Source organism: Neopsephotus bourkii, unplaced genomic scaffold, assembly GCF_033783945.1.
Source record: "Neopsephotus bourkii isolate Nb327-2 ecotype Australia unplaced genomic scaffold, CSIRO-AGI_Nbou_v1 NB_207, whole genome shotgun sequence".
Lineage (NCBI taxonomy): Eukaryota > Metazoa > Chordata > Aves > Psittaciformes > Psittacidae > Neopsephotus > Neopsephotus bourkii.
Window position 1 is genome coordinate 670,544 of NW_026900719.1, and position 19,298 is coordinate 689,841.

Below are 19,298 nucleotides of genomic sequence, written 5' to 3' on the forward strand. Positions count from 1 at the left end.
AGTATGTAACTCTCTTTATTGACTACAAAAGGAGATTTGATTGACACCTAATCTTAAAATGCCATAAACAGGTAAGAGGAATACAAATTCCCATGCTGATCTAGGTAGGATTCTTGTTGCAAGGAAAGTGAAGTAGCGGTAGTCCTATGCTTACCTTGTTGTCCTACCCAGCCAAAGAAGCTGATCTGCATGGAAAACACCTGCTCTGTGAAACAAGAAAACAGCTCCTCACAACAAAAGATGCTAAGCCTTAGGACTGAGAGATGAAGTGGCTTGGCCTTACAAAATGCTTTGTAGGTTTAACAGAGTTACAGACATAGAAAGCCAGGGCAAGTGAAATCAAAGAGATTTTATAATCCTGTAGGGATCAGGTGTCTTTTCAGCACTTGTTCTGAATGTTGATTGGAGTGCAGCCCTAACTAGAGAGCTGTATCTAGCCACTGATGTCCTATAACTGAAATTAAATTCTGGTACTATGAGATGCAAGCAGTGTGGCAAGAAAAATGCGAAAAAGTGAGTCTGCACATGAGATTTCATAGTCTGAGCTGCTTGGTTCTTGTGTCCTAGATGGTCACTGTGTTAGGGAGAATGCTGCTAATGAGAAGGCATGAATCTTGCATGGTAACAGTGCAGGTGAAACAATTTCCCAGAATATTTTTTTCCCATCTAAAAAGAGCTGCTAGGGGTGTTTAAATTCTCTTCTGAGCCAACTGCCTTTAGCAGCCTGCTGGGGCTTAATACCATATAAAGCAGGAACAAAATTTTGTCCTCTTTTTTATTTGCTAACTATTTTGAGTGAGAGTGGCTGAGTTAGAGGCACACAGTGTTCTTAGCATTTCATCAAATGTCATTGTGTAGTTTTTGTATTCCAAGACTCCTGTGATTTCAAATTGCTCTTCCTTATTGTCAAGCCATTTTCTGAGCCAGCACCATTATCTTTTCAAGGTCTCATTCAAAGTCCTTCTGCTGTAGCTCAATTCTACTCAATTTTTGCTTGTGTTTATTTTTCTGGGGTATTATTTTACATCTGTCAGCATTACATTTCATTTGGCATATGTCAGACAATTTATAAAGGAGGGCCTAGTTCTGTCAGACTTTACTTGCTATTTGCCTTGAGTTCCCCACTCATCTTCCTGTTCTGTCATTTAGCTTCAGCGCATTACACCTGGTCCTTCTAGCTAGGTAATTTACAGAACAAGAAACAAGGACAGATAAAGTCTGAATATTGATCCCAAGGGATATAATACACACATTTACACACAACAGGCTTAGTTCACCTTCTTTTTAAGTGTGCCTTTGTCTTCTTTTACCACTGATATCATTCTCTTGATCTCTTTGTTATTGTGGCCTGTCAAAGAGGAGGCTGTGTCCCTGCCTAATTCAGTGGAGAACTAACCTTGAGCATTTAGGGTTTTCTACAGCATCAATAACCTTAACATCATTAGCTTCTACTTGCACGTGTCCACTGTTAGATATATAAAAAGCCTTGTCCCTCTGGTGTGAGCAGCACATGCTGATGGACAACCCCCACTGAGATGAAGGCTAACACTGATGAATTGCTTCACAAGAGAAACTTGAACTCATAAACCTTTCATGGCTTTTGGGAAATTAAACTTCTTCACTTAACTGCTTGCAGATTCTACATCATGTGTCTACATCATGTGCGTTTCTCAGCTATCTCAGCGTGAATTCAGAGTAACTACTTAGGCCAACAGAACTGGATGAAAACACAGCATCAGAGAGCAGAATTAAGTGGAAAATGCCTCTAATAGGGGTTTCTTTTGAATAAAAGTCTTTTAACAAAGATATTTGGTCCACCTGAGGCAATTTTCAGAAAAGACCCCAGACCAGAAATCACCTCCTGTCCGGCTGCAAAGCACTGTGTTGCTCCTCATTTTTTTTGGCCCCATAGTCTTTTCTGCTGAAACACAGGAACCTAGCATCAAGTGTTGCTAAATGTCTGTGGAGTTTCAGAGCCTCATCAATGTTGTCCACACATTCTGACTTACTTCCTGCTGTGTTTACTTGCTAATCACAGTCTATCCTATGCAATTTGTCTTACATTTCCCCCTTCTTTGTGATTCCATCTATTTCTTCTTCTTCAGAACTCTAAGCAGTTTCCCATGAAAATTTCCTACCTCCTACAGTAAAAATGATACAGTCAGTGACATGAAAGACACACTACAATAAATAGTATGGCAGTAAATTATATGAACATAGAAAGATAACCTAGGCTATTTTAAAGCCCGTAATAGATGGGCTGACCATGGGGGGCCTAAGGATGAGTCAACACGAAGGGAAGTGGAACAGATGGTTAAAACAAATGACTCTTGGGTGAATTTCACTACCTGAGGAGAATACACTTCTGTAAAAAACAGCCTCTTTATCATCTGAAGAGCTAGTAGAAAAGAAGACAAGATCATTTCCTGCATGGCTCCATGGGGAAAATGGCCAGGTCTTCTGCTTGTTTGTTTATGTGTTACCCTCAGAGAAGCAAATGTAGATTATTACAAAGAATTAGTATACCTTGGCTGAAATAAAACATAAATCTGTAAATGGCTCTTTTAGTTGGACATACCAAGGAGCTTGGTGAAAACAAACAGTGATAATACAAGTGTTCTTTAGGAAGGCACTTGATACACTGCCACTCAGAGAACTTAATGAGACTGGGAAGTACTTAGACAATATGATGGATAAACACTCCACCAAAAGGATATTAATTTATTCATAATGTTATATTTGCATGAGGAGACATGTCTCTTGATTAGAGTTAATGTTATTTTGCATGCTTACCCGCAATCTTCCCAAGATTGTTAAGGGGACACTGATCAACATGGGTGGTCAAAACAAAATTAAAAAGGGTTGTAAATAAGAAAGCTGTTTATAACTTCAGCAGGTTCTAGCAATTTTCAATCCGTGCATCACAAAATGGGAAAAGTTGCCTGCATCATTACTGTCAAATGAAGGAATTAAATTCAAGTTCTGTTGAGGCCTCCAGCTGGCATTTGGAAGTACCTGGGAACACCTTTCCCTCTTCTCATCCTTGGATCAAATAACAAAAAAAAGATCTTCCTTCCCTTATTCAAGTGAGTGCCAAGTGGTCACAGTCTCTTATAGCGTCCTTACCCCCTTTTTCCTTTTTTATTATATTTTACTGTTTTCCACCATGCCAATTTGTCTGCTAAATCTGTTTTCTCCTGGTCCACCAAGTCATCCATTGCTTTCTACCCCTTCCCCACCTTTTTTAAAGGATTTCTGCCCCCTGCATGTCCACCCAGTCGTGTCCTGAGTGTCATTACAGGGGTTTTCAGGTTCGATTCTTCTCTGTTCTCACCTGTGTGAACAGACTTTGCTCTCAGAGATCACAGTCTCTTTTCCAGTATTTTCTTCTAGTGATACAGATATTGGGTCCATGCCTAGATGAGCAAAACCAAACCATATTTAATTAAAACATTCATGCAAAATCACAGGGTCATGCAAAAAGTTCTTAGTTTTGCATCTGTTCACAATCACAGCAGCCTCCCAAATAGCATGACAAAAATATTTTCTTTTTGCTAGAATTATATTCTCTGCCTGCAGGTGGCTCCAAATGATAATGCAAAGAACAAAGGCTGTAGATGACCTTGGTACGCAAGCCACATTAAGGGATATACACTTTCAGCTTTGAGTAACTTCATTCTCTGTGTATATTAGGCAATGAAACTGGCACTGAATTCCTGTCTCAGGCATGGTTTCTGTTGAAAGGATGAGCTTTATCACTGTTGTGGCCCCTCTAGCAAATCAGGAAATGAGGTCAGATTGATGTTTTTTTTAAAGTGGTGGGGTAAAGTGATCTGAAAGATGAAAGATGAAAGATGGAGGAGGGAAAGGTAAAAAATAAGCACAGACTGGTCAAGGAAAGAAATATAATGTATCATATAAAACTACAAGAATTTAAAGTTAATGTGTATGGAAACCACTAATGAGATAACTATTCTCCTCTATCCATCTCTAAGTTTAAAGCAGATAAGGAGCCCTGGTAATGATCTATGTTAACAACTTCTTCCGTAGTTTTCTTATCTTGAACAGAATCAACCAAAGAGATGGAAAGGCTACTGTGGTTTACTAGAAGCAAAAAGAAAAGCTATACTATTTTGCTTTCTGTTAGCTGAAAGCAGTAATCTCAAATGACAGAGTTTTAGTGTGTGGCTGCAATGAATTCAAACTCTTTTCCATTATACTGCAAATAGCAAAGACTTAGATCTCCCATATCCCAGCTTTATAAAAACATACTTTGATTTCACTTACTTCTTCTGTGATTCTTTCTGTTTATATTGTAGGACAAATAAGAATAAAGCTCTACCAGCTCTGCGATATGGTGAAATCAAATAGTTTTATTCTCTTCTGAAGAGTAATGTAATGTAGCTTAGGTTCACTATACCCTGACTATCAGATCTGTTCCATATACATTTTACAAAACAAAGTTGTCTATTCCTTTCTTAGTTAATGATGTTTGCATACTTCAGAAGTAAAGACAGAGAGGGAAAAGATAGGTTCATTTAGGAAAATAAAACATGGAATAAATGCATTGAACTCACTTGCAACAACCTGAAAAGGAAGCCAAAGTTATCACCTTATAGAGCAGAAGTAACACTCTAGTACTTTGAAACAATAAACATCAGCATAGAATCATAGAATAGTTAGGGTTGAAAAGGACCTTAAGATCATCAAGTTCCAACCCCCCTGCAATGGGCAGGGACACCTCGCATCTTTCCTTCTGGAAGAGGATGAAAGGCTTAATCCTGGATGCATCTCTATGCATAAAGGTTTAATCCTGGATGCATCTTTAGCTGTTATATCTTTTAAAAGCTGTTATAGGGGCCTATAGGGACGTTGGGGAGGGACTCTTCATTAGGGACTGCAGTGACAGGACAAGGGGCAATGGGTTCAAACTTAAACAGGGGAAGTTTAGATTGGATATAAGGAAGAAATTCTTTCCTGTTAGGGTGGTGAGGCACTGGAATGGGTTGCCCAAGGAGGTTGTGAATGCTCCATCCCTGGCAGTGTTCAAGGCCAGGCTGGACGAGGCCTTGGGTGATATGGTTTAGAGCGAGGTGTCCCTGCCCATGGCAGGGGGGTTGGAACTTGATGATCTTAAGTTCCTTTCCAACCCTAACTATTCTATGATTCTATGATTCTGTATCTTTTATAAATACTTTTTAAGCAAGGCATACTCACAAAATTTCTTAACGTAGAGTCCTGGGGCTTTAAAAAGCCCTGTGTTTATACACCAGCTGCTGTATCACATTTTTATTGAACAGTACACATTTTACAGTGATGTTTAGGTCAGTTGAACATTGTTAATTACAATTTTATTCTAACTTAAGGCAAAAAGTAAAGCAGAATATTTCCAGTTACTAAAATGTAAAAGCTGTCATTCTCCATGGTCATTGGCTTGATAATAAAATTCACAGATGTGCTCACAGTATTAATATAAAAAAAAATTATTCTTGTCTTTATAGTTCCTATTTTCAGTCAATGGGAAAAATAGAGGTCTGTTATTTCAATAGGCTGAAATATAAACTATTCATGTATATTCTTTCATCAGTGTATGCACTTAATTCCCATTATTTTTATTGGCAGTAACACATGACTATTTGAAAGCACAATAAACTCCATAAAGTGTAATTAGTTGCTCAGTTTTGCTAACATCTTTCTACTCCAGTTCCAAAGGACCTTCACAACACTCAGAATTTCTCCCTCTCTGCAATGGCAAACTAATGCACAACTTGTCAGAATAATGCTGATTGTCAGCTAAAATCGAAAGAGAGAAATTAGTCTTCTACAGAAATGTACTCTCAGCCGAATACTCTGACTGACTTGTGTGTAGGTTAGGAAGAAACCCAGTGTAATCTGTGCCCCCATGTATTTCATCAAGCAGGACAAGATTTCCCTTGATTCCCACTCAAGTGATAGGGCTTCTTCGTTGCTGGGAGCCTGACCATTAAATGCTTCAGTGGAGATGCAAGAAGTTGTTTTTCTCCATGGGAACTTATTTAGAGTTGCACTGATTTTCTTAGGTTCAGTCCTGTGATTGTAAAGGCTCACTGCACTCTTCAAGTCAAACAGAATAGGAGATGCCCGTTAACAGCCGTGTAGCCTAAGAAAACAATTCTGACAAAATTAATAAATGCAGTTTCTCAAAATTAAAATCTCGCTCCCTCTACTGAAGTGAAGTAAAGCTAGTGAGAAACCAAGCACAAGCCCTTCCCCTGCCTCTGCTCACTTACCCACTTCCTTGGGGATCAGGGGAATGCCTGGAGCTCCCCAGCTGCCATGCAAGACAACTAATTTTGCAGGCAAGCCAGGGAAAGATTATAAGCCTTCAAGCAGTTTACGTCTTATCTAGAGCCCCAGTCGGATATCCTTGCTACCCACATTGGCTGCAGGATAGCACAGCTGGCTCAGGCAGACAGTGGGTTTGCCCATCCCAGGCTTGCTGTTAGACAAGCTATGGAGACACTCAGTGTGAAGGGATTAAAGAAAGAACTTAAGGTGATGCCTCAGCACATGGAGGATTCAGCAAAAGGCGTCAAAGTAGTTACTGTCACACTAAATCATGCTGGCAATTTTATTTTGTTGAACAGAGAAGACTGAGAATATCAACCATATTGAAATAGAGGAGCCATAAATACATTTTGCACTAACAAAAGTTCTAGAGGGAGAGAAAAGCATGTGCCTGGAGGGGGAGAGTGAACACTCACGAGTGTTTAAAAGTGGCACAATAAAGTTTTCGCCATCAGCTAATAGCACATCATCAAAATATTCTTTAAAAATGCTGCACACTTCAGCTATGTGGGATTCACCCCTCTTGTCTCAAGGCATTTATCAGAGGCACCCAACCCAGCAGCACAGTTGCCTTGGGCTCCCTCTGTTGGAGAAAGACATCTCCAGACAGCAAATCACGATGGTTTTGTCTTTCTTTTCCACTGCTGCCACCTCCCTCACCCACTCTTCACGACCATATATGTCCCCATCACACTGAGAAGAACAGAGAAACTGCATGGGGACTGTGAGGGCAGGGGGAGGAGAGGGTGGAGTTGGAGGCATAAAACTCATCTTGGAAAGATGCACTATATTGTAGCTAAGGAAAGGCAGTTTGGGTGGGCGGCATCCAGTGGGAGAAAAATAAAGCAACAAACTCATAAAGGAACAAAGCTGGAAGAGACCTGGAGGTGGCTGTACTCAGCAGGATAAGTGCTACAAATCAGAAATAACACTAGCCACCAACATAAGCCAGTGAAGGCTTTGTGTTGCAGAGCAACCGACCTGGCTCCTCACCACACTGATAACTGCTCCAGCTACACATACGCTTTCAGCTTCAGGTCCTAAATTAGCAACAAACTACTGACAGGTTGGTGAGAGTGGTGACAAAACCAACACTGATTAACACTCTATTTTCAAGGAAAGAGTCAACTTATCAAATTAAATCTGTCTCCCTTGAAATAAGTGGGAGTTACAACAGTGGCCCATATATGTGAAGGGGTAAAGGTAAAATTAAAATTTTAATACCGAAAAACAAATTGCGCATTTAGTCTGCACATAAGGGGGAAGAAAACAGAGTAAATCCTGGAACAACTTCCTACAGATTTCTCTTACCCTGCCAGTTTGTATGTGTTCCCATCACTGTACTATCTTATGATCACTAACTGTCCTGGGTTCAGCAGTAGCAGTCATTTTTTCTCCTTCTTGGTAGCTGGTGCAGCACTGTGTTTTTGACTTTCAGCCTGGGAATGGTGTTGATAACACCAGAGTTTTTAGTTACTGCTCAAATGTTTGGTCTGGCCAAGGACTTTGTGAGCCTCATGCTCTGCCGGGGAGGAGAGGAAGCCAGGAGGAAGCAGAGACAGGACACCTGACCCAAACTGACCAAAGAGGTATTCCATAGCACAACATGTCATGCCCAGGAGGTAACTGAGAGCTACCTGGAAGGGCTGAGACTGTGGAGTTGAATGAGGCATTAGTTGGTGCTTGGTCAGGCTAGGGGGGTGAGTTATCAGTTGGTGGGTGGTGAGGTGTTGTATTCTCTTCCCTTGTTATTTCTCTTATCATTATTATTATTGGTGATAGCAGCAATGATTTGTGTTACATACCTTACTTACTGGAGTGTTCTTATCTCAATCCTTGGGAGTTGCATTCTTTTGATTCTCCTTCCCATCCCTCAGGGAGCAGGGGGAGGGCAAAAAGAGGGGGGGGAGTGAGTGAATGATCCGTGTGGCTGGGTTTAAATCAAGACACTAACCTATGGAATAGTCTCCCCAAGAAAATGAGAGCAATTATCTCACTATTGAGCATGAAAAAAAATGCCACAGGTTGCAAGAACATCTTGACAGTGAAAAATAACAGGACTATTTTAAAAAGGGCCTGGACCAGTTTATCGCTAGGATTATTGGTATCTACAGTCATCCAGCAAAGAATAAAATTACCCACTCTTACACACTGGCTGTACCAAAGCAGGCTATATATAAATGTTGAGCATTTTTCTGTTAGAGTGTACTGGAAATCCAATCACTTTTCTTTTCTTGGCAGAAAAGTGATCCACACATGTGGTCAATCACTTCTGGGTGGAAATGTTTCTCACTTTCATTGGAAAGAAGGCGAATGACAGTGAAAGCTCCAAAAATGACACAAAGTAAAATGTAGGATTTAAAGGTGAATTTCACCCTGGCCCTAACTATGACAACAGATTGTAAATCTCAGTGAGAAATGGGTACCCAGACTGTCAGTTTTGGCTGAGAAAACTTCCTCTGAAGTATGTCAGTGCAGGTATTATTGACAGGCAAACATTCTAATGGATATCCACTTGTCTGAACAATGTGGTACTAGCAAGGGAAAAAATGAAGAACATGTTTAAAAGAGCAGAACAAAACAACCAAGAGACCTAACAGAGCTAAGCCTCTAAAAATGTGAAAGATAAATGGAGAAAGTTTGGACAAGACTTCATGCTGTGTCTGCAAGCAAGAGGTATAGGCAAAAAGGAAGAGAGGTGGTAAGGAACTGAATTTCTAGAAATAATATGTTCTGAAGCACTCAGCAATTTAAACATTATGAGAGAAGGCTGTCTATGCATCTATACTACAGAAATTTGAGGTACAAGGTGCTCCACACAGAATTGAAATGAATTAACAATGTCTTTTCCAAGAAAGATTATAGAGGGAGCAGTAGAAAATATCAGCATGTGTTCCCATGAGCCAGTCAAACCACCAGGAAGAGACTAGGTTGTGTTTGGGATCAGAAATACACACACAGACTTGCAGAAGACTACCAGAAGTACCTAAATGTTCATTTTACAAACCTATTCCAGACAAAAGGAATCAAATGGTCAGATTCAATTTTATGAACAGTGCTCAGACAGCTCGGAAGGACAAAAACCGTAATGTACAGAAAGGAGATCATAATTACAGTTCCACTCATATAGATTTATAATCGAGAGAAAAAATGTGAATATAGTTTCCCTTGTTTTGCTCTTGCTGCTGAAAATGTAGGCACATATATTATTAATGGTTAAGACATACAGGCTGAGTAAATGTTAGACCCCTGGGAAATGATGAACAGCATTCAGACACATGCAAACTCAGCAAAACCAACTACTTTGTGGAATACAAACCTGTTCCAGTGCCCAGTGATAACAGCACTGTTAGCAAAATAAATAAATTGTACCCCCAGCTAAAAAGGGCTTCCCATAATGCTTGCCATCAGGTTTATTTTATTTTATTTTTTTTTCCCTAAGCATGGTATAAAAAAAGTTTTGATGTCCAAACACCCTGAAATATTTGCCTGCTAGTGCAAGTATTTAACTGAGCTAAATATTTCCTGGTCTTCATTTTAATTCATACTAATTTCCACTGAAGACTCTACCCTTCTAATCCCACATCTGGAAGGAGGTGAGCTATAAAATGAGAAGGTCTTTGGCCAGGCTGTTTGATGTTAGGCTCCTGTTCCTTTACCAATAATAGTCCCTTCAGGCTGGTGAAGTTCAAGGTTTGGATAGGTACACTAGTCAGTAGATTTCTACATCTGTCAGTTCATTAGTCTTTCCTAGAGCCTCCACTTCATGGTTGCACATAGGGAGTCATTGTCTAATCTCCACCTGTCCCAGAAACAAGCTAGGAAACTACCCAGGGCTGTATATTGCACTGTGGGCTTTCTTCATCCACAGCTTGTAGCAGAATGTGTCCCTGAATTCAGTAAACATACACAGCATTCAGTATTTTGCTGGGTACATGCAGGTGTTTCTGCCTAGAAATTTGACACCAGTAATGAAGATGGAAAATATATTTTGTTTACTAACCTTCTGCTTGAATGACCATTATTTTTTTCTTCAGATCAATTGAAGGATTTATAAGACACAACCTTGGCTCCTGCTTCTGAGTTATGCAGACTCCATTCTGGTTTACAACCATCCAGTTTCGGTCGTAGAGCAAACCCTGGTTTCCTACTGGCCATTCTGTAACCTGGGAAAGCATCAGGTTTAGAAAATGTTATTTGCACTAACAGATTGAGGCTGAAAAGAAAAGAGAAGGAAAAGAAACCTCTAAAGAAATTCTTTGAAATCAGGGAAACTTGTGCAAGCCAATGTCGGCCTTTATTAAAAGAAGCCTTAATTGCAAATCAAAGATAAAGATATCACTGCACAAAGCTGACAAAACAAAATGGAATTACTAGAATTTGTTACATATTATGATATACTTTGATTTCACAGAGCTATAAGAATAAACAATGTCTGAAACACTCTGAAAACTGCTTTCAGTCTTATACTCATCCATTTTTAGGACCTCTCCCTTCAGCAATTTTCTTTTAATTTACAAAGCATGGACATTTCATGGGAGTTGTATGAATTCAGGCAAAAGCAAACAAGCAAAAAGCAAGAGAAATGTGAAATTCAAAATTCAAAAAACCCTTATTTTTCATAAAACTGGAACTGCTTTATCAATGAATCCACTTGAGAAAACTTCCACCACTGACACTTTTGGTTTAGCTAGGAGCATAACAGTTTATTCGGATCTCCTCACAACAAAGCACATTGTCTTTTTTGCTCTCTGTTCTTCTACTGTTTCTAAAACACTTTACATCCAATAGCCCATACAAGCATATTGTCCTTGTTTTCATGTACATTTTTCTAGTGAAAAGAACATCTGTTACTGATGCTACACAGATGGTAATCATGAAATCCAAAAAGAGAGCAATTTTAGTAATGCCTTTGGGTGATATTAGTAACTGCTTTCTCCTTCAGAATGTTAAAATATTAATACCATTCAACATAAAGCTGAGCATTTAAACATAACGCTTCAGCCCATATATGCTTTCTAGTCATAGTTGAATATGGAGAAAAGTTAACTGCAGCTGAACTTTGTTGAATTCTTGTAGAAAAACTTAGTGCAGCTCACATGAATTATCTGGCAAAAGACCTTAGCCAAAAGTATTGTGAGAAAGATGTGTCAAGCACAGCCTGATGCTCTGGAGAAAAGCATTGCTAGAAGCACTGGTTACATTAAGTAAAAATCACATTTTTGTTTAACACATGCTCTATTTAAAACCTCAGAGAACCCACAACAGCCCATCCTTATAAACTTCTCCAGGTTTTACAGGAGCCTGCAGCAGTAGATTGACACTGATGGTCTGACTACAGAAAGCTGAGGGCAGGTGCTCTGGAACTGAAAAATGAAAGCATTAAAGTTGAACTCCAAGTACTCGGCTTTAGTGCTATCAACCGTAATGAATAGAGAAAATGCATGGAAATTTTTTAAAGAGAAGAAACATATTTTATTAACCTACTTAATTTATAATATTCTTTGGCAAGTTTTTAAATGAGCAGGGATAAAAAGTTCAGTCAAAAATTGAAACTTTAGTTTCAATTAGTCTGACAGTGTCGTCTGAAACCATGTTGTCCAAGCGCTTCTGACTGTCACCTAAATGATGTGAACCTTTGCCCTGTCTTTTTAGAAGAGGAATGGTAGCCCAAAGACTGCAATATTAGCTGAAGAATAGGCTTTAATTCTTGCTGGAAATTCTATTTGGAGAGACCAGTATTTTTTGGTTATCCTATATAATTAGATTACAAAATTCATTTGAACAGCTGTTGATCATCCAAGAGCTTCAAGAATTTCCTGCTAATAAATCTTCCTTCCAAAACAGAAGATCACTAATCACTAATACATCTTCCCATGGATACAACAGATTTTTACAGGATTTGCAAGATAAAAAGAGCAGAAGAAATGAAAAGAGCAGAAAAATGGAAAAAAAATCACAAAGATTCCTAGGTTCCTATTGTAACATCCAGTTGTTTTGGTTCCACTTCAGGACAGCAATCTTGTTCAGGAAATAGCTTAAGTGTTTGCTTACCCCTCACTGAAGGCACGAGGTTTATGAGCAAAGCAAAACATTCTTTAATCAGAACTTCTGCTAATTCTTGCATGCTGGTAGGCACTGAGGGGAAAGGCCAGACAACTAAGGTAGCATATAGCTGGAAATGATCAACACCTTCTGTTCAAAATACCTCTGGTAGGTCCGAAATAACTAATTCACTAACCACTAACTCAAGGCTCCACCATAAGAGGCAGCACATGACTATAGGTCCTCAGCCCATTTTTTCCCTTTCTCTGGCTATTTGCTATAGTAGAGAGACCATACACACATGTACCCTGCAGCAAGTCCCTGACCTTTCATGGGAGTCCCACTGTACACTGTCCAGTGCCTTACTTCCTCTCCAGGTTTCAACTTACCCTATTGTATGTTATCCTGGGTTCAGCAGTAGCAGTCATTTTTCTCCTTCTTAGTAGCTGCTGCAGTGCTGTGGTTTTGACTTTCAGCCTGGGAACAGCGCTGATAACACCGATGTTTTCAGTTGCTGCTCAGTAATGTTTATCTGACCAAGGACTTTGTGAGCCTCATGCTCTGCCAGGGAGGAGGGGAAGCCGGGAGGAAGCAGAGACAGGACACTTGACCCAAACTAACCAAAGAGGTATTCCATACCACAGCACGTCATGCCCAGTATACAAACTGGGGGCAGTTACCCGGAAGGGTTAGATCACTGCTCAGGTTGGGCTGGGTATCAGTCGGTGGGTGGTGAGCAGTTGTATTATCTTCCTTTGTTATTTCCCTTATCATTATTATTACTGGGGGTAGCAGCAGTGGTTTGTGTTATACCTTAGTTACTGGACTGTTCTTATCTCAGCCACTGAGAGTTACATTCTTTCCGTTCTCCGCATCCCTCTGGAGGAACAGGGGGAGTGAGAGAGTGTCTGCATGGTTCTGGGTTGCTGGCTGGGCTTAAACCATGACACGTGTTGCTAGGACCCCAGTAAATAAAGCCGCCACAACACAAGAACTGTGTACCCTGCCTTGGACAAATTGTCACAGACAATCATGAAACAGAGCTGGTATTGTTAATACTGATACTGGAGACGAGCATGGAAGAACATATGCATTTCTATTCTTGGTACTTAGGCTTGTGACCTGTGTAGACTATCTCCTGCCATTATTTCAGAGAGGCTGAAAGGTTTGTTAAATAATTGCAAGCAACTGAATAGAGCAGTTCAGACAAAATCTGCCAGCTCTGCTTTCATCTGAGACATGAAAAGAGTGGTTCAATTCGGCTCCCTCAGATTATGTCTGAGATATCTGCTTGAAGCTAACAGATATGACACAGGCTATAAAGACAATCCACATCCACGTACATCAGCAGAAGGAGGTCAGGCAAGGCACTCGAATGTCACTAAATACCTATATTCAAGCAACCAATAAAGTAAAGAAAACAATGAAGCTTACTGTGAAGTAAAATAAGACAGGTTAGCATACACTGCAATAAGCAATACATAGCTTCTAGCTTGATTTCCTGAAGTTGTCTGACCATCTCTGACTACTGAGACAAATCAAAAAGGGGAACAGAAAGAAAGGAGACCATCATTTTACTGATAGATGCTAGCATACACCTTCCCTCTCAGCATGGCAGGTGGGCTAATCATCCAACATAAGTTCTTCTCAACCTGCCATAAACAAGGATCATTGCATAATACATGGTATTTTACTGTCTGCTTTAGTTCCTTTTTCTTCTTGCAATACAAAGATATCCATTGCAAAAACATGGTGGGTTTCATTTTATTTTGTTTTGTTTTATTTTATTTTATTTTACTTCCAGAATTTTCTTTAAACCATTTTGGGCTGTGTTGCTTCATAGTTCATAGCAATGTCATCATGAAGGCTAACACAATTTTTGAACATATTGAAGGAATCACTGAATAGGTTTTAAATTATGTAAGTTTAAAAATCTTAGTAGTCTTGCATATAATTTATCCACTGATTACTAGGAATTTGCATTGTATTTTAAATTAAAAGCTAATTTGTCTTCTATGTTGAGATGCAATTTTTATACTGTGAAAACTACTGGAAGAATAATAAAGTTATTAATGTTTAAAGTCCTAACCTTTTTTACTGGCCACATTGCATTATGTAATTATGCAAAATTCATTGACATGAGAGATGTTCATGTTTAAAAATGTATGTTTAAAGCATGGTTTTCTGTTGGAAAGAAGAAAAAAGTACTCTGGGATAAAGATTACTCCTCTTTGCTTCTGCCCTGTTAACAAAAAAATTGTTAAGGAAAAGAAAGTGAATGTAAGAAGCTGAGTTAAAACATTCTGCTCTCCAATTCCTGAGCCATGTGTACAAACCCCATGGCACAACACTGAACAGAGATGGTCCCATGGCCAGGAGCACTTTATAAAATGCTGTAGGAACTAAGTGACGTGCAGTAGGCTGATCTGCATGCCATGCTTCATCCTCCCAGCTGCCGGTGCATGCTGCACTCTCATTTTCTCTGGAGGTCAAGCACCTCCCATACTAAAACACTGTTTAGTGAACAGGGAAATCAGAGTTTAGGAGAGGAGGAGACAATCTGACTCTAAAAACAAGATCAAACAGCTGTGAGTTTACACTCACATCCTCATTAAGCTTGTCTTGCTGCCACTAATGAGGTCATCTATTCCACAACCAGTAGGTTAGTGGGAAGATTTCAACGGCAGATGGGCTGGGTACTGCACACCCAAGTGAGCCAGAATTTTCCACTGCACATATTATTTTAGGCAAACGCAAGTGATCGTGTACTTAAAAGGCTATTTACTACACATGCTAATGGTCTGACCTCCCATACCAGCTGGAGGCCTGCACTTGAACTTAAAAACCTATGAGACCTGATCTCAAGTATCTAAGTATCACACAACGAATGAATTTATTGCTGCCCAGTATATAAACCAGTTTCCCCTTTTCACAGCATCTAGCTTAGAGCCCAATAACTAAGAAAAATGGAGATCAATTTTTTAACTGGGAAAATACTTCCTTAATTTTCCAGCAACTGCAAAGCATCTAAATGTATTTTAGATTTAAAACATGAAAATGAATTTCAATTTTTGGATTCTAAACAAAGAACAAGGAAACTACAAGCTACACAATTATTAGTACAGAGGTTTATGAGTCTGCTAAAGTAAGGACATAATATAATGTTAAGTGTAAAGTCTGTATGACAAAGACCACTGAGAGAATGCCAAAGGAATCATTTTCCATAGTATTCAGCCTTTTCATGGTCACACCTAGAGATGTTGGTATAATCGGCATTTTAGAAGGCAAAATGATTTTCAGGATTTGATGCCATCTAATTGTGGTAAGGTTTCTTTAGAATGTCTTGCTTCAAACTCCAGTGCATGTAGCACAGGCTATTTTCCTGTTTTAAGGTGATACAGGCTGAACTTGCAGTAATGACGTACATAGATCTGTGGAGGCTGGTGCACTCTGCAGTTAGCAATAGTGTGGCCTGAATTTTGAAGCTCATTACAAATGGTGGGCTGTGTGTTACCATTTTTACCTCTTCTATAAGCAGAAAATGAGACTGACAGGTTATAAATGTATGACAGGTGGAGAAGTCCCGCTCAGACTTTGGGAGTTAAAAAAATGAAGAATGCCTGGTGGACAGGTAGAAAATCACAAAAGCAAACACATTTTCCTTGGGGGTTTGACTCCATCTCCTGGCCTCCTCTCCTTATGCATTGAAAGCTCTTTGTCAGAGTATGTATTAGGTCAACTTCTACTGTTCTTTCACATGTACTCATGTATCTTCTATGAAACAAGTGGAAATACACAAGAAACACTCTTTGAAAAGAGGAGAACTAAATGCTATTTGTAGTGAACTTCCAGTCCCTTCCAATACCATATACTAAATCCAGTATATATTTAATTGTATCTCACACTTTGGCAATACAAGCTCTGACTGACAGTGCTGAGCTTCATGGCTGATGCTTTGTGATAAAAAGCATCAACTTCACTCCAGGCATGCAAAACTAAACCTCATAATGTAATTACAGTTTTAATATCTATTTTTAAACTATTCAAATCAGCTAGTGTTAGCTGTGCGGTCCAAGTTGTCTTGTATTCCTCTTGTAGTCAATCTAAAGAGACAGAAATATCCAGGAACAATTAATATTTCCTACTGCAGATGCCTCACTGCTTACAGAATAATATCTAATTTTAGAGGGGCAAGTTGAGGTAAGATGAGACCTGCTTTCACACTGGGCCCATTAACACATGCCTGGCACAAGAAGTGTGCACGAGGCATGGGGATTTTACCCTTTCCATATAAAATTGCAGTTCTGTCTGCCAGGGAGTACCAGGTTTGTATGAATACATCACCTAGAGTTGCTCCCCCTCGCAGAGCTCGAGGAGAAGAAAACTGGCTCAGCTTGTGGGGAAACATAAGCTTGCTTTCATGCTGAGGTACATCTTACCTGCTCACAGGCACAATCACTTCAAAGGCTTCCTAGAACTGAATGTTGTGGTATGTATCTCACAACACCAGCCTGAAAGCTAAAAATAGAATTTAACCCCAAAGGGGCCTGAATACTGTTACAACGTATTTCAGCAGCTTCAGTAGTGGGCTTCTGTAATACAGCTATAACAGTACAGCTATAACAACTGCAACAGTATAACGAAAGTTAAAACATTTTCACAGGAAATGTGGGATTACTTTGATTTTCAAAACAGTTTGATTTAGTGGGAGGTTTACGAGGGGTAAACTTGCTTGTTCAGGTCTCATTTAATGCCCAAGATTGTGCCTCTGAATTATAGGCTTCACAAGCCAAACCAAATTTAAAAATACAGATGTTTTGTTTATCATTTTGCAGTGTCTGCCTTAATTCCTCATCGCTTTTTGCATTAAGAACAAAAATAATAAATCATTATCAATTCAGCTGAGAAGCCATATTTTAAATGCAGGTGATTTGTCGCTGGATTTGACCCCAATTTTCACTGAGATGTGAGACAATGACCTACACCAGTACGTGTTCATAGGGAAAGTTATACTGCTATTGACATTCATTAAATCACTCCCCAGTATGGCACTAAGCAGAGTCCCATTCTAGGTCATATGTGGGCCATACACCTATTTCATCTTGCATTATTAAAAAAAGAAAAAGTCACAGCTAAGGTGACGATATTATTAACTTGGTAAAAAAGCAATTAAAATCTTCAAAGAGTGAACTTTCAAATAGTGTAGCAACACTTAAATGTCGTATTTCTGTTGCAAATGTATTTTTAATGATAACATTTCTTTGTAATGTAAATCAGCCTCCTCTCAATTATAACATGTTAATCAAGTTATTTCTCAATTGCTGCTTACCCATCAATGCCTACGAGTCCATCACAAACGATTCTGTAAAAGCATACTAATTACTTGATTATATTTTAGTCAAGTTTTGCAAATCCAACTGTTTTCTTCAAGACTGCATATTACGTGCAGATTTGTCTGTTGGGAGGCAGGGGAAAGCAGAAGATACATTTGCATCCTGCAACTTCAGCCTAATTGGAAATCCTTTAAAGTACCTTAGCATTTAGGACTTGATCAACATTGGAAAACAGGAAAAATGGGTACCCACACACTGCTTCCTATTATCTCATGCACATGGTATTCCTGGTTGACGTATCCGACAGGAGTAAGGAAAAACACAAGGTTGAGATGACTATTCAAGAATGATTCAAAGTGCATACCTCAAAGGCAGAGCAGGATTTAATTGGGTAGAGATAAATGTTGGTGACAGTGATGGGCTTGCCACCTCTTCTACATGTTGGTATTGCAGTCTCAGAAACAGCTGCCCTTATGCTTTCTGCCTCTGCCTCTGGTGTCTGCCTGCTGCCAGTTGTCATTGTCACAGATGGATTATTCCTGAATTCTGTGTCCGAGATGTGTGATATTGGAGACAATTTATCTACACTGCTAAAGGCAGGGCGGTCATCTGGGACAGACTCTGTCGTCAGCGTTGTAACAGAGGACTGGAAGGGAATCTCAACATCTGATTTGGAAAGTCTGGTGGCTATGATGAATTTCAAAAAAGTCTGTGCATCTTCAAAAGAAGACATGTAGCCAAAGGATATTCTCACAGAACCAGTGGGACGTCCATCGACTAGGTCTATATCATCTCCACAGACATGGCCAGCCTAGTTTGAAATAGGAAGAAAACCCAAGAGCTATTATGACAGACTTTGCTTTATTTCCCTCTAATTTTACACAGTTATTCATGAGTTTCTTAATTCTAACCTGAAAAACTGTTTTAAAATACACAAAGTTAACTTGTGAATACAGGCTAAAAATGGAGAAAAAAAATCCCAACTATCTTATTCAAACTGAGAAGCTTGTTCTGAGTTGCTTGTCCTATTCTACCCTAAGGCAAAAGAGACTTTTCAAGAACACATCTAGAATCACAAAAAGGTTGTGTGCCCTATGATGGCCTCTTAGCTAAGGTAGTCTCCAGGTATATTCTAGTCTCATCTACATAGTTCACTGAGATTTAAACTAGGATATTACATTCAGAGAAGTGAACAAACCATGAGAGTGCTGATTTTTTTGTTGCAGTTTTCTTCATATTTGCTATCAGAACAATTCCAATTTATATTATCAGAGGCTTATTCGAGGCTTGTGTTAAATACTCCAGTGGATAGCTATACATCTGAGAACTGGTCTGGGATATAAGCAAAGCAGAGACTTGAATCTAGAATTCCAGCATCCAAAGTGACATCCTTTGTCATTGGGATGTGCAGCAAATCGATCTTGCTGATCCAGTTAGCACATTACTTTCACAAGGGAGGGAACTCGCCTTCCCCTAGCACTTCCTCCTTTGGAGAATACAGGCTTCCACTCAAAAAATTTTGATTGAAAAATCCTTCAGATACCCCAATAGTGACCTCCATGTAGATGCCCCTCTATTTGATAAGTCTTTCAT

General features: G+C 39.4%; 1 protein-coding gene across 2 annotated transcripts in view; it reads right to left on the reverse strand.

Moving 5' to 3' along the window:
* The window catches only part of MOCOS (molybdenum cofactor sulfurase), a 215,646-nt gene that overhangs the window by 16,594 nt on the left and 179,754 nt on the right, over nucleotides 1-19,298 (reverse strand). For both annotated transcript variants that reach the window (XM_061344302.1, XM_061344304.1), the window contains exons 8-10: nucleotides 18,070-18,516; nucleotides 10,331-10,493; nucleotides 3,335-3,416 (exon numbers count right to left, since the gene is read on the reverse strand). In XM_061344302.1, coding sequence (XP_061200286.1) covers nucleotides 3,335-3,416; nucleotides 10,331-10,493; nucleotides 18,070-18,516 — 692 coding nt within the window. The remainder of the gene's footprint in view (nucleotides 1-3,334; nucleotides 3,417-10,330; nucleotides 10,494-18,069; nucleotides 18,517-19,298) is intronic.